Below are 20,892 nucleotides of genomic sequence, written 5' to 3'. Positions count from 1 at the left end.
TTTTTGGTCTTTTTTGGGGGGAGGGGAGACTCTAGAAACAGACGAGGCACAAAATCCAAGACATGAGCAGACACCAGTTTAATGGGGCTACAGCAACGAACGGGGCGTGGAAACCTTCTGCGCAGATCGGTCCTGCAGGACCCATTTGTCCTTTAATGTGTTTGTCCTTTTTTTTTTTTTTCCCCCACTTTTTTTCTTTTTACCGTTTGTAAATTTATCCACTTTGCAGTGGGGGAAGGGCCAGGTGTTTGCTTCAGTGGCCACGGGCACTGCCCCGAGAAGCCCTGAGCCCCACTGCTGCCCAGGGCCTGCGCTGTGCGGAAGGGGACACAAACTGCGTGCAGGAACAGACAGCAAGGTAAAGCCCCCCCTCTGCAAAGCGCCTGCCCACCCCCCCACTGTACAGCCAGCCCGGTCAGTGCCCCCCCCAGCACCACCTGATGAGATGAAGCTGCAGAAAGGCTGAGTAAAGCCGCGGGGCACAGCGGAGGGTGGCACCTGAAGGCGCAGAGGAGAGCTGACCCAAGCAGGGCCATGGCTGCTGGGGTGTCAGCGAGTGCCCAGGGCCCACGAGCTGCAGCCCCCAGTAAGCAGGGGGCACGCAGATCCAGCGAGGAAGGGGCCACGAGCAGCCCCTGAAGGGACGACGGCAGCCAGCTGTGTTTTGCAGCCCTGGTACGTGCACTGCCCAGGCCACAGCACTGGCTCCTGCCCACCCAGAGCCATGGGACAGCACCACTTTGAGGTGCTCAGCACCAACGAGCCTGTCCCCTGGGTGCTGCCCAGCACCACCAGCCTCCAGAGGGGTGTTGGGGCCAGCAGGGCTCGCGTGCGTTACAGCCACGCTGGCCTCAGGAGAGGGAGGAGAGAAGCTGTTTACTGGGAGATGAACCATTAAAGCCACTCTCCTTCCCTGTCAGCAACTTACGGAGCGGCTGGAAACTGCCCCTGGGGAAGTGTCTTGGCGCAGGTCACCGTCGTGGTCCAGAGACGGAGGCTCAGGCCTGGGCTGGCACCAGCAGCGGGACAGGCTCCTGCCACGGCTGGCACCCGCGTGCTCACTGCAGCATCCCTGTCCGCACCTGGAAGGCCAGCCCGTCCCCCCGGGTGGCTTGCTGCAGAGGGAGAGAGTGGGTGCTCACAGCAGCGCCTGCCCAAGAATGAAGGACCACCAGGACCCACCCGTCGGGGCCCCTGTGGAGCTGCCAGGGCTCGGCTTGCCCTGCTGGGGTCAGCGGGGTCCCCAGGGGGGAAGGGCAACACCCCTGGGTGCAGCAGCTCCACAGCTGCACCCACCCGCTGGCGCGTTCCTGCTACCTTGTTTATCTCCTTGTGTCTCTCCTTGCTGACGATTTCTTCTAGTACTTCTCCATCGCCCTTAATAAGCCTGGAAGACAAACACAGGCCCGTGAGCCGTGAGGGCTACTGGCAAGCTCCTGCCAGCCGTGCCATTCCCCCGCCACAGAGGGAGCTGAGCCCTCAGCCCACCCCGAAGGCTGCTGGTGCGCCCCAGCTCCGGCACACAGCCCCCAGCCCCCTCACACAGCCCCCAGCCCCCCCCCACAGCCCACAGCCCCCCCACACAGCCCACAGCCCCCTCACAGCGACACATGCCCAGGACCCGGTGCTGGGCTGACGCGCCTCTAGGCAAGACCAGCCCGGCTTGTCCCTGAAGGTCCATCCTGTGGTATTTTTTTTTTGGCTGTATCTCTAGCACAGCAGGCTTCCCCACTGCTCCTGTGGGATGAATGTCACCGCAGCGAGGACAGGTGGGGTCCCCTGAGAAATGAGCACCCCCTGCATGGGCCAGCCGTCCCTGCTCCAGGCTGCGGGCGCTGCCTGCTGTGCGCAGAGCCAGCCACACTTGCACACGGCAGGAGAAAGCACTTCATAAAAGCATCGCCTGCCACCTCACCACACGCAGGCTGCGCTGGCAACAGCAGCAGCCCCGACCCCAGCAAAAACTCTTCCTTTTTTCACCGGGAGTTCAGGCATGGCCCTGGCTGCCCCAGGACACTACAGAGCCAAGGACAGGAGCCAGTTTGGGCCCAAAAGGCAGCCAGCCTGAGGAGCAGTTTGCTGAGCAAATTCCAAGCAGTGTCCGAGGTGGCTCACACCTCCAAACGTGAACAGAAATTTAATCATCTTTGTTATGTGCCTTACAGGGAACCGACCTTTGTTCCACACCTCCCCGAGCCCTGCAGGCTGCCTTCTATTTTAAGACTACGCTTGTCATCCCCAATTCTCTTCAGCGTGATGTTTTCTGCTTTGCTGAGAAGATGCAGTTTATTAAAAACTGGGTCATTTCTATTGGGCAGCTAAATGAACTTGGGTTTGATTGCTGTCTGTGACCCCAAGTGGCACGCGCTCCCTCCTCGCACCCGGGTGATAACTGGGGCTGAGCACTTCAGAGCTACAAGGCAAGTGCACGGAGCAGTGGGGTGAGGAGGCGTCAGTCACCGCTCAGCTTCCAGCCCTGCCCCTGGTTGCAGAGTCCCATTTAACGGGGACAGGCTGGACCCTTCACAGCACAAGGAACAAACCTTCTGCCTCCAGCAGCAGGGTGCTCCGGTGTCTGCATCCTACAGCTCCCGGCTGGAACACCGCCTGGTGCCCCTCGTGTGGAGCCCCAGCACAAGTGGGTAATTTGGTGTCAAACATGTCACTTTCTGGGTAAGTTACACCAGGTCTGACGGGAGGGGAGCTGCGAGGGATTGCCTTGGGCTTTTGCTGCTGAAGGGGACCTGGTTCTACACATGGCACTGCAGTGCCACGGCCGGGCACCCTCCAGGACTCCAACCCACACAACATGGACGGGGATGGACACCTGCCTCCCCTTTGCCCAGAGGTCATACCTGGTTCTCCCTGTTTCGGGATCCACAACTCTCCTTATGACACTCTGCCTTGTGTCCCATTCTTCCTTTGTCATTGGCTTCATAGCCTGGATTCGCGATTTTTGTTCGTCTGTCAGAACTGGAATGCATCAGTTAGTCAGAGCCGTGCTTGTGGGGCCGGCTCCTGGCTGAGGGGCACAGCATCACGCCCGCGGTGAACAGACACACGGGTCACACCTGTTTCCCAGCGGTACTCAGGGTTCAGGGATGAACCATGCAAAGGAATGGTCACTTCACATCCCAAAGCCTGTACCAGCTTTGCCTGGGTGTTACTGCTGCCTGTGCCCTTCCATTTGCCACCTTTGCTCCCCACTCACAGCTATAAACCACATTTAAACACTTCACAAACGAATCTTTCAGTGTGGCTCCTGACATTTACTCGGTGTGGCTGCCACGATACATACGAAGGAGGAGAGTCTGGAGCCCTGCACACAGCCCTGCTTCCCTCAGACACCTCCCGTGGGTCCCAGGAACAGCGTGTGAGCGCCTTTCCCCAGCGCCAGGCCTGTGTGCGCTGGCTTCGGCCGGAGGGAACCACCACCGTTACCTGGGCCCGTGTCCACCAGCGACTCCTTCTGCCACTGCTCCAGCGAGGGGCCGGGCACTGCTTCTCCCTTGGCTTTCTTCTCCTTAGCCTTTTCCTTTGACTTCTTTTTTGATTTCTTCTTTATTTTCTTCTTCTTGTTCTTCTTCTTCTTCTTCTTTTTGTCTTTCTCTTTTGCTTGCTTTTTTTTGCTGTGTCGACTCTTCTTTGTTTTGGAGTCGCTGTCACTGGAGTCACCAGAAGAGGAGCTGGAGGAAGAGGAAGACGAGGAGCCGCTGGATGAAGATGCTGTCTCAGAGGAGGAGGGACTTGCCTTCCTCTTCTTTTTGTCCTTTCCTTTCTTCTTCTTCTCTGCAATGCACAGGAAGATGTTGAGCAGAGCAGCTCTGGCCCCCCAGCAGCAGGGATGCTGGTTCTCCCCCTCCCAGCCTGGTTCCTTTCTTGCCTCAACACCAAAGCCCCCAAACGCTGGGGCAAAGACCCCCCTGTGCCAACAACTCTAACACATCGTGTGCGGTGCCACGCTGCCAGAGCAGCACACAGGGGGGCTGCAGGGCTCCACGCCTGTCAGAACGAGACTATAACGGGCACAAAGGGCCGGCAAGGCGACAGAGACCGACGTAGCTAAAAGCAGAAATCCTCTTCTCCCAGCTGCGCCCCCTCCGTGCACCTGCCCCAGGAAAACAGGGTCGTGGGCCTCTCCCCTACCTTCCCCAGCTGCCACCGAGCTCGACTTGTGTCTGTGAGACCCAGAGGTCTGCTTCCTCGGAGGGGAGCTGCTGCCCTGCTGTGAGTCCTTGCTGCTCTTCCTCCTTTTCTTCTCCCTCCTCTCCTGTCTGCTCCGAGAATTGCTTTTGCTCCTGCTTCGTGACCGCTTCCGAGCCTGGCTATGGGCCATCGTGCAGCAGCCCCTGGAAGGAACAGGTTACATCAGTGCCACGAGGGGGGACCACCCCCACTCGGTGCAACATGTCCAGCAGCCCCCAAACCCCTAAATCCAACTCCGACCCAACCAGCCCTGGAAGACGGGGCTGTTAACGCTCCGCTCTCGCCGAGCTCCCACCGCGCAGAGAGCTGGGGGTACCCACCATGCAGCCATGCCCACTGCACGCCACCGTCCCACGAAACAGGGCCCTCAGCGGAGAGCTGCGGTCACGCAGGGGCCCCTGGGCAGCCCTCATCCACACCCACCCCCAAGCAGGTTTTCCACCAGGTCTTCTCCGTGCTCCTATCTGTCCCTAGATGTGATGACTGGGACGCGGGCTGATCCCCACCGTGGGTGGCTGCTTGGGGGCTGGATGCTGGTGTCTGTGATGCCCCACGGCTGAGCCACCTGCCGCCATGGGGCACCCCCCCGGGGCTGGAGCGGCCGGGAAGACGCGGCACCCACAGATGGACACCGGCAAGGTGTGATCGATGCTGTGGTGACAGCAGCATGAAACCATCCTCCCCAGGCTGAACACGGAGTCAATCACCCCATTATTTAAAGCGCCACGAGCGGGCACAAGCCAAGGGGAGGGATGAATTTTTAATATTCCAATTTGCTTTTTGAAAACAGATTATGCATAAAGCTGGCATCCCCGTCCATCAGCCCTACCGGCTGCCGGCAGCCACAGGCCAGAGACGGCATTATTTTAAAGTCATTAATTTAAAAAACAAACCAGCACCATGGGCAGAGCAGTATCCGGGAAATGTTTTCTCTCAGCCACCCTCCAACTACCGCATTTAATTAACCGCACGTTGATCACCTCGACACTCCCAATCCGCGATCCACTCCCGAGGGAATCAACTTTCTGATTGACTTCCAAACAGAAATTTTGATCAGAAAAAAAACCCCACCAACATCAAGACAATTAAGGACACAATTAAGTTTCTAAGGATGAAAGTCCCTCATCAACTTGGGCGCAGGCAGGAGCGTCCCGGTGACCACGGGTCGAGGCCATGTGAAGGGGACAAGCCCCGGATCCATGGCGGCAGCACCCCAGGCTGGCTGCGCCCCAACACTGGGGTCTCGCCCGCACCCTGCCAGGTCCGTGGCCACCGTGGGGCGGCTCCTCCTGGCCACCAGCCGGGCCAGGCCCTCGGCGGGGAGCCAGGGGCCTGGCTGCTGCTCTGCCCCTGCTGCAGCTGGAAGGGCCGCCCCGCATTCTTTGTCCGAACACAGGGAGCTGCAGAGCGCTGGCCCTTCAAGAGCTCGGCAAGAGGCGCGCTGGCCCTTTAAGAGCTTGGCAATAGGTACGCTGGCCCTTTAAGAGCTCGGCAAGAGGCGCGCTGGCCATTCAAGAGCTCGGCAAGAGGCGCGCTGGCCCTTCAAGAGCTCGGCAAGGGGCGTTCTGACCGTTCAGCCGCCTGCGCAGGGTGCGCTGGCACTTTAAGAGTTCCGTACCAGTTGTCCTGGCCTTTAAGAGCCCGGCGCAAGGCGCGGCCCCTTTAAGAGCGCGGCCCCGCGTGTCCGGCCCTTTAACAGCCCCCCCGCACCGCGGCCCGCGGCCCCGCGCATGCGTCTGCCCCCCCCCCCCCCGGTGCCCTCAGCCGTGCCGGCAGCTCCCCGCCGCAGGTCAGGGGGGTGGGGGAGCGGAGGGGGGGAGGGGCACTCACCGCGGCCGGGCCGGGCTCCCGCCCCGCCGGCCCCGAGCGGCGCCGCCGCCGGCTCCGCGCAGCGCCCCCACTTCCGGCCCGACGCGGGGCCGGCCGGCAGCGCGGCCGCGCCCGTTGGTTCCGGGGCCCTCCGGGGCCCCCCCGGTCCAGGCGGGCAGCGAGGCCGCGGGGCCGGTGTCCTCACGGCCGCCCTCTGGCTCCGCGCACGGATGCGACAGCCGGTGGCCGGGCCGGGGAGCTGGCAGGGCCTGGAGCACCGGTGTGGTGAGGAGCGGCGGGGCTCGGGGCAGCCACCACCCCGGGGGTATTTAAAACCCACATGGCTGCGGGGTGGATGGGCAGTGCTGCAGGAATTGGTGGGCTAGAAGGTCTCAGAGGCGTTTTCCAACCTAAATGATTCTGTGATTCTTCTCTGTGATCCTTCCCCGAGATGCAGTTTTAAGGGGTTTTGCTAATGAGAAGCTAATCAGCGCTGTGTGCTAATGGCACCCACCCAAAAAATGCAGCAGATCTGCTGGGAAGGCGTAAATCAGCACTGTGCGAGCTGTACCAGCGCAGCCAGCCTTTCCCAATTAGCAACGAGGCAAAGTCCGCACGCTGTAATTACTGCAGTTGAATAAGTGAATGAAACGGCCCCTTATATATGCAGTGGCATACGTGTCTATCAAATATATACGATTAATTTCCCATAGAGCCAAATGCGGCCACCAAATCAAGAGACACTTGGCTTCTTTCATTTCTTGTGTAGATGCCCACAAATTCGGCCGGCTGGCAGTGAGCCAGGGAGAAGAGCGCTTGACCCTCCACCACACCAGCTGCCAGGCGGTGCCAAATGAAGCAGTCCCAGGCCCACCGGTGGTGCCCAGGCTCAGAGCTGGTTTATATATTTTCACTTGTTGGCGTAAGCAAGGGAGTTAAAGGTACACTCCTTCCTTCCTCTGGAAAGTTTTGCTGTGCAGCAGGGGGCTCCGAGAGCTCTGTCTCTGAAGCCCGTTTCTCCTTAATAGAGCCCACAGAATCTTTGACAGGGAAATTTCTGCTCAAAAGAGCTGACAGAGCCCTTGAGAGATCTTCCCAGGGATCAGCTCTCCCTACACTGCTCCCAGTGGATTTTTCTGAGCCTGGGCTAGCTAAACCTGCTGCAACAGTAATTCCAGGTTATTCCCAGCAGCCTGTTGAGGATCACTTTTGAGCAGATCCTTCAGTGTCACTCAGCAACAAAAAACTCTTCCCCATCCCCTGACAGACGACAGGAGTCCCTGCAAACAGCAGAGGTGTGAAATGCAGGTCTTTATTGTACCATTCTTTCCAGCACAGGCCCCGTGCTGCTGCTGCTGGCACAGAGGTCTTCACAAAGGCCAAGCAGCTCTGCCTGTTTTCCCTGTACACCTGGAAAATATTTAGAGCCCCTGCAGTGAATCAAAGGCTTTCTACATCTTACTAGCAGCCCTCCAGCTCACCAGCGAGTGTGAGCCCTGGCGAGCTGAGCACCGGCTCTTTCAGCTGCCCAGTGGCTGGCTTCCCTAACCCCAGCAGGAATGGGTTTCCATCCCCTTCCAAGGCACCAGCTACCTTTTCCATGACTTGTGCATCCATTAGAGTCTGTTAGTGCGGTCTGAGGCGTCAGAAAGGAGCTTTAGGCAAGTTAGTCTGAAGAAACCAGGCTCTACTGTCTGCTACCACAAGGAGCAGAGATTCACAGTCTCGGGCACATCATCTTCAAGGGTTTCTGTGAACCCGTCTCCGAACCCCTCTGCTTCCACCAGCTCAGGTTTCTTGTTGCACATGGGGCAGAGCTGGTTGCGGATGGCAGATGATCTCATCCAAATAATGAGGTTCCAGCGTTCCCCAGAGGCAATGGGAAGTGCCCCGTGGATCTGCCCTCCTCGGTGTAACAGCCCCTGGGTTCCCACGTGCTCGATCTCTATGTACTTTGGCACAGGGGTAGGATCCTGGAACAAAGGGAGGTGGATATGGTGTTACATCAGAAAGTCCCTAGCAGAGCAATGCTTAAATACTTGAAACCTGTCACCTTTTCACCCACAGCACCCAGTAAGCAACATGGAGAGGACTCGCTGCACCTCTGAAATGCAGCCACTTCAGTGGGGGCTTGGCAGCAGTTTTGTACAAGTCTTTTTTTTTTTTTTTCCAGTAAGACATTCCCAGTGCCAGGTCCAGAGGGAATCAATTTAAAGACAGAGTTTCAATCAAAAAGACTATTTCACCGGTGTATGGGAGCTTTCACCCCTCTCATGTGAGGAGTCCCCTGGAAGTAGGGGCTACAAGTCTCATCTGAAATAAAATTCTTCTCTCTCTCTCTCTCAGCACCTTCCTGCTCACTATTTCAGTTGTGGAGAGCTGGACTGGTTTGTTTCACTCCAGGTTCTACTACAACAGCTGTCTGTCCTCTCTTTGAAGCCTGAATATTGGTAATGTGCTTGTAGCAGAAAATCTGTGTAATCAAGACATTTTAAAAAGGGGGGAAGGAACAAAGACGGTTTGACTGTCAGGAGTGAATAATTGTTTTTTTGGAACACAATTAATGCCTTGAAACTCGGGGGGGTGAGGAGGTAGAGGGGAATAGAATCAGGGTCCAGATTAGGAATATGCTCCCTACCTGCCTGAAATCCCCAAAGTACAAGTTGCCTTCGGTGAAGTCTTTTCCCAGTGAAACATTTAAGGTGACTTCCGCATTGTCATAGTGAGAGCTCAAATCCAGGTCTTCATGGAGCGAGTACTTAACAACGAATGCTTTATGGCTGTCCAGACAAGTGCCCCCCAAGTCGGGATAAAGCAGTGCCGTTATGGGCTGCAGGTATTTTTCGCGTAGGGGTGTGATGAAAGTTTCATCCATCCCAAGCTCATTTAGCAAAACCTGTCTCAAAGAGAAAAGATGGGAACAGCTGACCAGCTACATCTGCTGCTTCATCAGAGCTGCTGCAGAGCTGCCTTGTTCTCTTCCAACCCTGCTCCTTGCTTAGCTACAGAACTTTAGAGCAAAGGCTCCAGCTACAGGCAAAGGAAGGGGGATCAAGGTGGAAAGTGATTGGGGAAAAGACAGAGTAAGATCAAAAGCTGAGTGTTCTTTAAAAACTGACTCCTTGATTTAAATGTGTATTGCTTAAATACAGGGCGATCTTTGCTCTGAGATACCAGCTCCCATCCCTTTTCTCTGGGTTCCCCTGTCCTTTTGTCTGTGTAACACAGACTCCCTCAACCCTTTCACTTCAAGGGGGCTGTAATCAAACTGTGCTGTGCCCAAACTGCTGTGCTCAAATTACAGGCATTTTGGAAGGGATTCTGAAGCAAGGAGGTAAACACAGTCTGCTCGTGAACGCTCCCCTTGAAGAAGCACAAAAGATGATGAAACCTACCCCATAGTTATTCATAGTGTTGGGCCTGCCTTTAGGCATATCCGACTGCTCAAAGTTCTCCAGCTCATTCACAAATGCTTGGCAGAACTCCTCTGTGAACACTGGGAGCCGATAGATCCTCTTATCTGTCAAGAGAAGGGAGACACCATTTGCTGGGGAAGGTAACAGATGAGAGTGTTCTTGGCTGTTGTGCTGTCTAGCTATACTGTGCTGGTGTGAGAACGCAAGGCCCACATGCTTCACTTTGTGGTTAGGCTGCTCAAAGGGCTGGAACCATTCCCTGGGATCAGCTCTGGGATATATTTGTTGTTTTTTATATTGGCCCCTCAGTTCCAGGCTTCCCTATCCAGTCAGGAGATCTGGCACTGATTTAAATGCCTGCTGTAAGTGCCAAGGAAATGTTTTTAGAGTATAGAGGGAGGGTGGTGAATCAATGGCTTATCACAGAAGGTCCCAATACAGCCTCCTGGAAGAAGGAGATTCAAGGTCGTTTAGGGGATGCAGGCTTCACTCATCCAATGCCAACCTTCTGGGAAGAAGACCAGGCCTTCTGAGCTGCCTTTCGAGGTAAAGCCCTAAAGGTCTGTGTAAGGGGAGCTCAGTATTGAGGATATAGAAGGATACAGGATATAGAGATAAATGCAGCATGAAAAGGCTGTGTGTCTGGAAATCATGCCTTGGACAAATCCAGGAGCCCTGCACACAGACAACATTTGTGTCTTTCTTTTTGCCTTCAGAAAAGGAGGCAACTTTGCAGCTTCCCCTCTGCATTTTGTCAGCATTTCTGGTAGGGAGCAAGCTTCACAGATGCCTCCAGGGAAGCTTAAAACCCAGATCTCTTTTTGAAAGACTGAAACCTAGACTGAAACTATTTCAGCTCAGACTAACCAGCAGGGATTGTCTGAAATGGTAAAGCACCTGGGGAGGGAAAACCAAGCTCCCTAAGGCTAAAAGTGTTCCTCCAGCAGGCTCCCCTGTGAGGCTGTGGTACAACCAAAACCCCAGCCCTGCTGCAGCTAGAGGCTCCGATGAGACACCAGCAGGCTGGGACTGGAAAAATGGAAAACAGTATGTCATCCTGAGCGTAACTGCTGCACCATACTACCTCTCCAGAGACTCTCGTCAAGCAGAAAATAACATCCTGTTTGTCTCAGCCGTGTATCAAATCTGAGCTATTAAAGACAGGGCTTGAAAACAGCCGTCATCACTGAAGCTGCAGTGTCACATGGGGAGACCTTGGGGGCTGACATGTTGTTTTCTTTACCTGAGAAGGACTCGAGGAAGTGCAGGAGGCCATGGAGGTGAGCGTCCGGCGACGTGCAGTATCTCACGATTTCTAGAAAGCCTGGGGCCAGGAATGAATCCTGGTGTCAAGGGAAGGATGATAAAAATACGCAGAAACACAGTTAGCCTGCAAAATCTTTTACAGCCCAGGAGGGAAATGGACTTCAGGCAGTCACAGGAAAATATGTAGAGTCAAGGGAGCAAGGCTGCTGATGGTCACATTTGGGTTACTTCTGTGGCAGGACATGCAGAATGTTACTGGTGTTTTTCTTGGCGGTTTAGGTAAAGTTGCTGCTTGCTCTGGTTTGTGGGTTTCTAAGTATAACTGGTCAAATTTATTATTAGCGTGACAGCAAAGAGCCTGGTCGCATTATGGGCTCCTAACGTCCTAAATGTCTTTTCTACTAGATACAGCATCTTGTCATGGCCTTGGCACAACAAGAGTGACTCCGCTCTGCTTTAAGCACTTCTCCACACAGATCATGACAGGCAATGGTAGAACAGACCACGGCAGAACTCATTACTAAAGGCTCATAGAGCAGTAAATCTGTGTGAACTTGTTGGTGTGTCACTGCTCATCTGTGGTAATTACCCAGCTGGGAAGTACTGGGTCTGGCAAACACCAGAAAATTCAGAGTAGCCCACAAGGGCTGCCCTGTGTTTGTGGTGGGGTGCTGACATGCAAGCAGCCTTGCTGCCCCCCTTCAGCTGATGGTAACTAGTACCTAGTCTGTGGGTTAAGCCCATGCAGGCTGATTTCTGCGCATATTCGTTAGACCTCACCAACCCTGTTTGCTGCAATGATGCTTTATGTTTAAAGTACTAATGGTATTCTGAGGCCGGTACCAAGTGCTGGTGCAGCTTCCATATAGGACGACCCTTACGTGGCTGTAAGCCAGGTGGAATCTTGCCTGGAGGATACACTATGCTGTGAAAATTTTAAATTCAGGTTTAATATGCTACATTTTAGTTTTAATTCACTCTAGCTTTAGCACTGTGCGCAGCCCTGAGGGGAAGATGGCTTGCTACCGCAAAAAGAAGCTCTCAGGCAGTTCTTTGCAAAACAGATTCTGTGTCTACCTGCAGAATGTACACTTCTGGGTGCTTTCGTTTGTAGCACTCTGAGATGATGGCTTTGCGTTCCACTGACTGATGGATCCACTGTTTTCTCCTCTGCACTTCTGCCTCAATCTACAAGTAAACAATAGAGCATACTGTTAGAAAATCAAAAGGAATAACTAAAAACAATTCCAGGAATTTGCTCATTGTTTTAAACCAGTTATTTTTGTTCTGGGCACCGCTGGGAGATGGGGTGTATGCCTTTGCTTTTCTGTTACTAAGACAAGTCCAATAAATATCTGAAAAGCCAAATGCCTAAGAGGGATTTGAGACATGTTCTCATTATGGATGGCTTAAAATAATAACTGAAGTTTTTCTATGGACGTGTCAAGTGGAACTGTGAGGTTTCAGTCCTTTCGGGCATTCTGACGCCTCATGAATCACCAGCATATGCTTAAAGAGTCTGGCTTATGTTCTGACAATATAAGTATTGTCTAAAATAAAGACATTTGCTGGGAGGAAGACAGGACTTGTCATGAAGGGATTACTGCTAAGTGTTGTGGGGACATGCTAATCTGTCATTTCAGAGGAAACAGAAACTGATTCAGGCAGCTCCTTCTATTTAATACCCCCCCCGTGAGATTAGTTTATAACGTTTCTTGGCAAAAAAGGAAGGGGGGTGTGATCTGTACCTCCTGCTCCCAACCCCTGGTAACGTGGTTAGCATAACTAATGCCATTTTGTAAGGCAGGCAGCCATTCTCTGTGACCAAGCGGGTCATGTATTCATTCCCTTTCCCTTATTATCAGGCCCTGACAGTCCTGTGAACCAAGTAGATGAACCAAACATATTTCTTTTTCCCCTCCCTACCAGCTTCAATGTTCTTGGGCGCCAGGCTGATTTTCTTGCTGGCCTTGAAGGCCCCAGGCACCCAGCCAGCCCGGTGGTGTTGATGACAGAGTCACAGAACACTGGGACAGCACCCAGAGCACTGTCTGTAAAATCAAGCACTTGGAAGTCCTACGTGGGGAACTTGGACTGGAACTGCTGCTGCTGGGCAGTGAGAGCCGTGTCTGCCCCCACCTCCGCCATCGTCTGCTTCCTCCAAGGACTAAGTGACTTGTTTTCTTTTATATGATTTTGGAGTCTACGTGATGATGGTTATATTGCTACAGCAAACCATGCGTTAAGATCTGACGTAATGTACAGAGGGTCCGGGTGACGATTAGAAGTTATAATTAAGCTAGGATCTAGAAATCCTAAGTTGTATTATAAATTCAGTATTATGCTGCTTATTGTGCCACATTGGTTCTCCTTGTAGAAATCCTGAGCCACTCTAATCATAAATTCTGTGATGTAGTAATAATATCCTGTTAAGAAAATACAGTTTTAATTGTTACTATGATTTAGTGCCATCATTGTTCTGCCAAGAATCCTTAAAAGAACCCGGGTGGAACTGGAGCTGTTTGTAGGCCAGATCTCTGTCCCTGGCCTGGAAAGAAACACGGATCCCTCCCTGTGGAGTGGCCGGCGGGGGGGTCCTGCGGGCAGATCTCATGGGAGCTCTGTGGGGTCCCTGGGTGATCCATCTGAAGGCACCTTTTAAAAACACCTGACAAAAGAAGGGAGGAGGAAAGACAAAGCAGAAGGGTGCTGGGGGCCGGCTGGGGAGCAGCACAGGCAGCCGTTTGCTAACGCGGTGTTACCGTTTGCGTGGGGGGTGTCGCCGGTGGAAGCACATCGCGGGCAACAGCCAGCACCCCCCACCTTGGGGGGGCTTCTTCCCTTCGCTCGTGGCCCAGCACCGGGTTTGCTCGGGATGAGGCACCGGGGAGATGTGCCTGCCCATCAGGGCCGGGGCCTGCGGCTTCAGCAAGTCTCCCCAGTGCCCCCGCCCCCCCCGCTGCCACCCAGCCCCCCGCCTGTGTGGCAGCGGCGAAGGCGGGAGCCCCTGAGAGGAGCCCCGATGCGGTGCCCCCACCCTGAGGCGGGGGCTGCCCAGGCCCGTCCCGCTGTCAGGCCCTCGGTGCCCCCCGGGAGCCGCCCCCCCCGCGGCCCGCGCTCACCTCCCGCAGCACGGCCCCGAACGCCTCCTCGCTCCGGCAGCCCCGCTCCCGCAGCGCCTGCAACATAGGCGGCCCATCACACACCGCCCGGCCTCGGCCCACGCCGCGCCCGGGGGAGCGGGGGGGGCTGCCTTTACCCGCCCGTGCTCGCGGCGGAGCTGCGCCTCGTCCCGGTACCGGACGTGCAGCCCGTAGCGCCCCACGAAGATGTTGTCCGAAAAGAAGCAGGCGCAGGCCAGGAACGGGCGGCCCGCGGACATGTTTCCCGCCGGCGCAGGGCAGGAGCGGCGCCGGGCGCGGGTCCGGCCGCCAAATGGCCCCGCCGCGCAGCAGGCAGCGCCGCTTCCGGCCGGGCGGGCGCCAGTGAGGGCGCGTCGGCAAGTGCCGGACACGGAGAAAAACGAAGGGAGGCGAAATTCGTCCGTTTTCTCCGGGTTGACGCTTCTGGTGGGGGTGGGGGGAGTGTCATTTCGGGTTTTTGTAACTTCGGTGGCGTCGGTGCGGCCGGGCCCTGCAGCCTCCCTGCGGCCCCCGCCGCCCCGCTCCTCGGCAAAGCACAGGCACACTCGCCCCGTGGCTGGCTCGGTGCTGAGGGGGGCGCGGGCCCGGCGCTGGCACCGCAGGGAAAGGCGGCGGCCGTGGGCGGGACCCCCCCTCCCTTACCGGAGAACGCGCCGAGGCAGCGGGGCCGGTAGCTCGCGCCGAAGGTTATTTGCAGACCGTCCCTGAGAGCCGCCGCCGCGCCCCTCCCTCCCCTGCCTGGGCCGGGGACGCGCAGGCAGCGGGGACAGCCCGGCCCCGGGGGTGCCCGGCCCGGCCCATGTTGGCCATGGACTCGGCCCTGCTGGTGGCCAAGGAGGAGGTGGTGGCGGCCGAGCCGTGCGGCCCCAGCAGCAAATTCGAGGACATCTACCGGCTGCTGGCCGAGGGCTGCTTCCCGCCCAGCTTCTGCTCCATCAAGAGGAAGAACCTCAAGCGCTGCGCCCAGAAATTCATCGTCGACGGTGGGGGCCCGGCGGGACAGCCCGCCCGGGGCCAGCCGGGGGCTGGGGGGGCACAGCGGCAGCGCCTGCCTTGCCCTTGGCCTCCCTCTGAGGAGAGCGGGGCCGAGGGGGGGTGTGCTGGGGGGGTAGGGGCTGGGTGGGGGGAGCTGTGGGGGCAGCAGGGGGGCAGAGGCGCCTTCCCCACAGCCTGGGGAGGGGAGGGGGGGCCGTGGGGTGCAGCGTGGCCGGTGCCCGCCGCCTCCCCCCTGCCGGCTCCGTGCCTTGGGCAGCGGTTTTGAGGCACCCCGGGTAAGCCAGGGCTGGCCGGTGGAAGGGCGGCTTTATGGGGGCAGAGGGTTCTGCTCAGTACTGGGTGCAGAAAAGAGGGTCCCTGGGGTTATCTGGGGGTGATGCCCGTTTAGCCCGTTCTCCAGAGGTGTTACAGAAGCTCCCAAGGCAACTGTCCCCCTTCGGTGTGTCCCACCGTTTTTTCCTGCTGTGGAAAATGACCCCTTTGCCCAGACCGAGTAGCTGGAAGGGCTGTGAGAGTGCCTGGTTTTAGATAAACCTCTTGCATCTGCAGGCGGCTGCCTCTACTACGTGGGACCCAAGAAGGAGGAAAAGCGCGAGGTTATTCTGGATCCTGAACGGAGGCGGCAGGTCTTTCTGGAAAGCCATTTCACAGAAATTGGGAACCACCTGGGCCAGAAAAAGACTGTGCACCGGATTCAGAGCCGGTACTACTGGCTGGGGATTGTGAAGGATGTTGTGGACTGGGTAAGTTGAGAGCACCGACCGTGTCTGTGACACCAGTATGTCCCAGCACATTCAGGCAGCAGCCCCCCAGTGAGCAGCTGGAAGAGCCCTGATGCAGGAGTGATGTCGTTTCCAGTGCCTGTTGCTTTGAAGCCGTGCACTCAGTAACTGCAGGTGAAATTATTGGGATATCCCGAGGCAGCTGGATGTCTTTCCTCTCCCTGTACGGGTTTCCTGACAGTCAGGCCTCCTCGTGCATGGCAGTTCTGGCCAGCGTAGGAATGTGGGATTGTTTCAGGCCAGTGTTGCAGAGTCTAGCTTTGAGCAGTCTGGATTCCTCCCAGAGCTGCCCAGTTCTCTAAACTATTGTAACAGGAGGAGCTCCATGTTTCCGCCGGCTCTCCTCAGCCACTTTGCCTCACCTGATTTATGGCTGACAGCTCCCTGCAGTGAGGCTCTGCCACAGTGTGGTTTGAAGAAGTATGGTTGCGTTACATGGTCCAAGCAGCCCGTGCTCCTCCAGCGTCCTAAGGCTGATGGTTTTTCTAGCTGACAGTGGAAGTTTAAAATACAACAAATATTTGCCTAATAACAGGGTGGGAAATGTCTTAGCTATAGGCCACATTGAGAAAATTGGTTGTTGTGTCAGAGAAAGCTGTCAGGTAAGTTTTGTGAAAGGTGAACTGTGTCAGCCCATGGAGTCTTCTTTTTTTCTTGCATCTCGCTATTTTTATCGTCTGGAAGGAAGCTGCTCAGCCATGCTGTCTTGTCTCATCCCTTCATAACCTGTCCAGTCTGAATCTGACAGAATTTGTCAGCATATTTTAAAATCTTTTGATGTGTCTTTTCCCTTTGCAGATCAAAATGTGTGAAACGTGCCAGATTGCGGAGCACAATAAGAACGTATCGCGGAAAGCAAGGCCTGTCAAAGTGGAATCACCCTGGGAAGTGCTGGGATTAGACATTCACGGTGAGTGTTTGCATCTGACAGACGGGATTTTCAAGGCTTCCACGCCAGCCATCAGGGAGCGTGGCAGGCTTACTGCCGCCCGCATGGGAATTAAAGCTGCCTTCGACTGTGAGGAAGTGCCAAGGAGGCCACAGCAGCCTACCAAGGTGCAACCTGATCCGTGTGGCTGGCTCGGCTCCCACTCCACACACAATGGGAGCTGTGGGTGTGCGTGACTTCCCAGAACTGAGGCTGTGCTGCATGTGTTTTTGCTGACAAAGGTCACGGAAATCTACTGGCCAAGTGACATTGCAGAAGAGAGTCGTGTGATTCACAGTCATTGGTTTTGCTGGGCTGGGTTTTTAACTTTCCTCATTTGGGTGATATTACGGCATCACATTGATTTTTCGTGATGCTTGTTTACGCAGGACCTTTTCCTGAGACGAGCCAGAGCAATACACATGTCCTCCTTGTGACAGACTACTTCACTAAGTGGGTTGAGGCTGCTCCTCTGCAGAAGAAAGATCCCTTATCAGTGGCTAAAGCCCTAGCTGCAAATTTTTACAGGTGGGCTCCTCTGTTGATGGTTATACTGCACCTCTCTAGTGAGATGGGGCAGCTGGGATGTGTGTTGCAGAAATACACAGTGTCCACAAGATGGGCCCCCAGGAGAGCAGGAACTGTCCCTTCTACAGGAGAGACCATGCAGTGCCTCTCAGTTGCTCTTTGCAAAGTACTTGGGAAGAGCCTGTTATCCTCCCGTTACCAGGGGAGGGGGAAAAGAGGCAGAAGTGGCTCTCCGAGCAGCCCCAAGGGCAATACAACTCATGCCCCAGTTCTCTGCAGAAGCTTCAAAACTGTCCCCTGATCCCTCTTAGGAAGTGTTCATTTTGCACTCACGTGGTGCATGTTACCATGTCACGTGCTTGTGGAAAATGCTTGTGGCCAGGAGAGAGGGGCATTCAGAGAAATAAACTTTGCTTGTTTCTCTTGCTGCCTTATCATTCACAAGCAAACAGGCTTGGCTGTTTTGGAACAGATGGAGCCAGCAGACCTCTCCCTGCCCTTGGGGGGGTGAGGTCATGCCAGCCCCAGCTGGCACCAGCTAGCACCAGCTCCACTGGAGGGTCTCTGTCCCTTGTGTATCCCATGAAGACTGAACTCCTGGCCCTGCCCTACAGCTGATGGAGTAACACCACTTGTGTGTCCTCTTCTTGTTCAGGTTTGGAGCATCCAAGAACATTTACGCCAGTCAGAGCTGGGACTTCTGTGAGGAGGTAGGTCAGGTGCTGGGTGGTTCAGGGAAGAGCAATGTGACCTTCAGCAGGCTTTTCTGGGAAGCAGGTCCCAAAGGCAGAGTTGTAGTGTGCCGTGTAAGGGAGAAAAGGAGCTGATGGTGACTTCTCCTTGCCCTAGTCCTGTTACAAGTGGTGGCAGATGATTTGCCAGTGCTTTCCCCCCATCAGGGATTTAAGGTTGTGGTTCTGTGGTGCAAGTCCTCCAGCTACGCTGCAACCTCTCTGCTCCAAAGGAAAGATCTTGTGATATCATGTCCATGAGATTCCTGCCCTACCCTCGGATTAACCCAGCTTCCCTGTGGAAAGCCTCAAGCACAGGAACAGTCATTGCAAAACATTTTCTCAGGCTCTAACTTTTCTGGGGAGCTTTTTCTTCTAGGCAGTACCTCCTGGCATGGGAATTGTGCCATCCCTTGCTGCGGGGGCTGCTAGCTGCTGCGGTGCAAACCTGCCTTGTTCTCCTGTGGGCATGACCCCCGCCTTTGCAGGTCAGCCGACATTTATGCGAGCGCTGGAACATCTCACAGATCCTCACCCCTGCAGACTGCACAGGCCTGGACGACCGCAGCGCTGAGGTGCTCAGATCCTCCATCTGCAGCGTGGTGAATGAGAAGCCCAGTGAATGGGATGCCCACCTCGACCCCGTGCTCTTCCATTTTCGCACCTCTGTCAACTCTGTCACAAAGTATACACCTTTCTTCCTCATGTTCAACAGATACGTGTGCCTGTCATCCGAGGTAAATTCTTGCTAAAGGAGAGTCTTGTAGGAGGTTTGCCACTGGCACGGTTACACAGTAACAACAAATATCTGTACCTTGCAGGTGGATTTTGTCAAGGACTCTAAAGAGCAGGGGACTGGCTCTGCTACGGCAGACAGCCTCCCGCCATTCACAGCCGCGGTTCAGGAGCAGCAGAACATGGTGAAAGAGATTGTAAGTCTTGTGGTGCCTTGAAATCATTTTGCGGCGAAGCCCCCACAGGGTCCCTCACACCAGGCTGCATGAGAGCTGCATGGAAGGGATTTGCCTGTGCAAGGATTGTGCTGCAGCCTGTGCCTGCTCAGGTGCTCAGAGAGAGCCCCTGGCCCCATCTACCCAGAAATGCCATCTCACATTGCCTGCGGGCTCTCTTCTGTCACCGAGCATAGCAGGTAGCCGACGGGCTTGTGTGTGGCAGGGAGGCTGTGCATCCAGCTGGGAAGGAGCGAGGCAGAGGCCAGTTAAGCACTGCCTGAGACCCCACAGGCCTGGCCTGAGAGGGCAGGTGGCCATGGTGGCACCTCAATGCATGCCAAGGGCAGCGGGAGCGGAGCTGGACCCTCTGAGCCGGCACCATTCGGTGCCACAGGGAAGCTGGCGGTGGTGCCCCTCAGAGCTGGGTGATGAAATATGGGGGACTGGCTTACCCCATCAAGGCTAATGAGCACGGCGTCCCCGCCTGCCCAGCACTCTGCCTTGTAATTTGCACCTGAAATCAGCCAGGGGAGTCCATGCTTGGGCAGGGACAAAAAGCCTTTAGGGAGATGCTGTGTAGTTACGAAGGTTAAAAGTAACCCTGCCCCAAAATGGGAGGAGAGAAACTGGGGAGGTTGGGGCTACAATGAAGACCATTGGCCCAGTGGGCAGAGAGCTAGGTTTGGGGAGCAAGGTCAGCATTCAGTTCCTGACTGTCTCTAACATGCTGGGTGACCTTGGGCAAGTCATTTTGTCTCTCTTGGTTTCCTGACTCGAACAACGACCTCAATGTCCCCTGTAAAGTGCTTGGCAATCTGTGTGCCAAAAATTAATAGACGAGGCTCAAGTGCTTTGTTTGCTCAGTCATTTCTTACACTCGGGCAGGGTTTTGTGGCTCTCTCTGATCCCACCTGGACTGTGATTCTTCTTGACGGGGGTTAGCAGTAGTAAAACAGGACAGGAGGGAGGAGGCCTGGGAGCTGACCGTGTGGGATCTATTCCCAGCTGATCCTTTTAGCAGCTTGGGCTCACTAGCTTGGCTCCCCTTTTGTCAAATGGAGCTGCACGTGGTGGCACAGGGCAGCAAGAGCTCTGTCTGGGTAACACCGGAGCATCCCGTCCGGTCTGTAAGCACTTCTGGTGCCTAAGATCACTGCTGCTCACCTGCAGACAGGCCAGGATTGAGGCTGTAATTAACAGGAGGTGATAAAAAGCTTCCCTGGGCTCTGTGTTACTCCAGCCTAGATCCCCTTCTGCCCTCTACTGATGGAGAACTAATGGCTCCTCGGAGCACAGCCCCGAAATCCCAGTTTCTTCATGTAAGATCTCCTGCTAGCTTGGGGTTGGTGAGAATAAGGCTGGGAAGACCATGTTTAACCCCTTCCTTTCCACCAGGTGCAGCCAGCCATGCTGGCACTTGCTGGCACAGCCCTGCCAAGCTGAGCTCCGCACGCTGCAGCGCCCGCTCTTGCTCACCAGGCTGGTGTGAGACCGGTTCAGTTGATTTTTAAGCGGTGTCTCGAGGCCCAACCCAAGCAATCTGCTTTACAGGTGATGGCCAACATGACCACAGCCTACAAGCGGGAGCGGAAGAGCGTGAAAAGGAAAACCCGGAGCTTGCCCTCCCTCGCCTTCAAGGTGGAAGACAACATGTTTGGGAGCAGTGCCACCAGCTCCCTGAAGAAGCTGAAGAAGGGCCAGTTTGTGTCATTTCAGATCGAGACGGTCCTGCCACCTGAGCAGAGTATGTCCAGCATGAAGAAAACCAGTTAGCCCCTGGGGTTTTTTGATGGTCCTGCAGGGCTGGGGACAGTCGCACAAAGCATCCCCAAGGTTTGTGGCCCAGCTGCATGGGAGCCCAGGCTGCAGACGTGCCTGCTCTGTCCTGGGGAGGAAGGAAGGGGAAGAAGTCATGCATATACATAAGGTTTCTGAAAATTCAGGGTCTCCTCCCTCTGGTGCCTCCTCAAGATGTCCTTTTCACCTTCTTGGGCAGTTACCTGAAGTTCCTGTTTATCTTTGCATACATTATCAGCCTTTGTTGTTTAGTTTCTGTTATCTTAAAACATCTGCTGGCTAATGAGCCCTTCCTTATTATCCACTCTAAATGTGCCAAGCTAATACATGCCCCCTG

General features: G+C 55.4%; 2 protein-coding genes and 1 long non-coding RNA gene across 3 annotated transcripts; 1 reads left to right on the top strand and 2 right to left on the bottom strand.

Annotated features, from left to right (window-relative positions):
• Positions 1-63: 63 nt before the first annotated feature.
• On the bottom strand, positions 64-6,153 carry ARL6IP4 (ADP ribosylation factor like GTPase 6 interacting protein 4). Its single transcript, XM_055710500.1, has 6 exons — positions 6,037-6,153; positions 4,147-4,349; positions 3,442-3,789; positions 2,856-2,973; positions 1,318-1,387; positions 64-1,115 (listed from the first exon to the last, which is right to left on the bottom strand). The coding sequence occupies exons 2-6, from the start codon at positions 4,334-4,336 to the stop codon at positions 1,059-1,061; spliced, it is 783 nt and encodes a 260-aa protein (XP_055566475.1). The 5' UTR covers positions 4,337-4,349; positions 6,037-6,153; the 3' UTR covers positions 64-1,058.
• An 18-nt stretch (positions 6,154-6,171) lies between these two features.
• LOC114014578 (uncharacterized) lies at positions 6,172-13,155 on the top strand. The gene is made up of 2 exons (XR_008732277.1): positions 6,172-6,300; positions 12,627-13,155. It is a non-coding gene; the product is annotated as an uncharacterized LOC114014578 (long non-coding RNA).
• On the bottom strand, positions 7,307-14,146 carry OGFOD2 (2-oxoglutarate and iron dependent oxygenase domain containing 2). The gene is made up of 7 exons (XM_055710486.1): positions 13,957-14,146; positions 13,820-13,876; positions 11,775-11,885; positions 10,675-10,774; positions 9,411-9,535; positions 8,654-8,911; positions 7,307-7,988 (listed from the first exon to the last, which is right to left on the bottom strand). The coding sequence occupies exons 1-7, from the start codon at positions 14,077-14,079 to the stop codon at positions 7,713-7,715; spliced, it is 1,050 nt and encodes a 349-aa protein (XP_055566461.1). The 5' UTR covers positions 14,080-14,146; the 3' UTR covers positions 7,307-7,712.
• Positions 14,147-20,892: the final 6,746 nt, after the last annotated feature.

Source organism: Falco cherrug, chromosome 1, assembly GCF_023634085.1.
Source record: "Falco cherrug isolate bFalChe1 chromosome 1, bFalChe1.pri, whole genome shotgun sequence".
Classification (NCBI taxonomy): Eukaryota; Metazoa; Chordata; class Aves; order Falconiformes; family Falconidae; genus Falco; species Falco cherrug.
The sequence above is the reverse complement of the archived record's forward strand: the minus strand, read 5'-3'. Positions and strand labels throughout refer to the sequence as shown.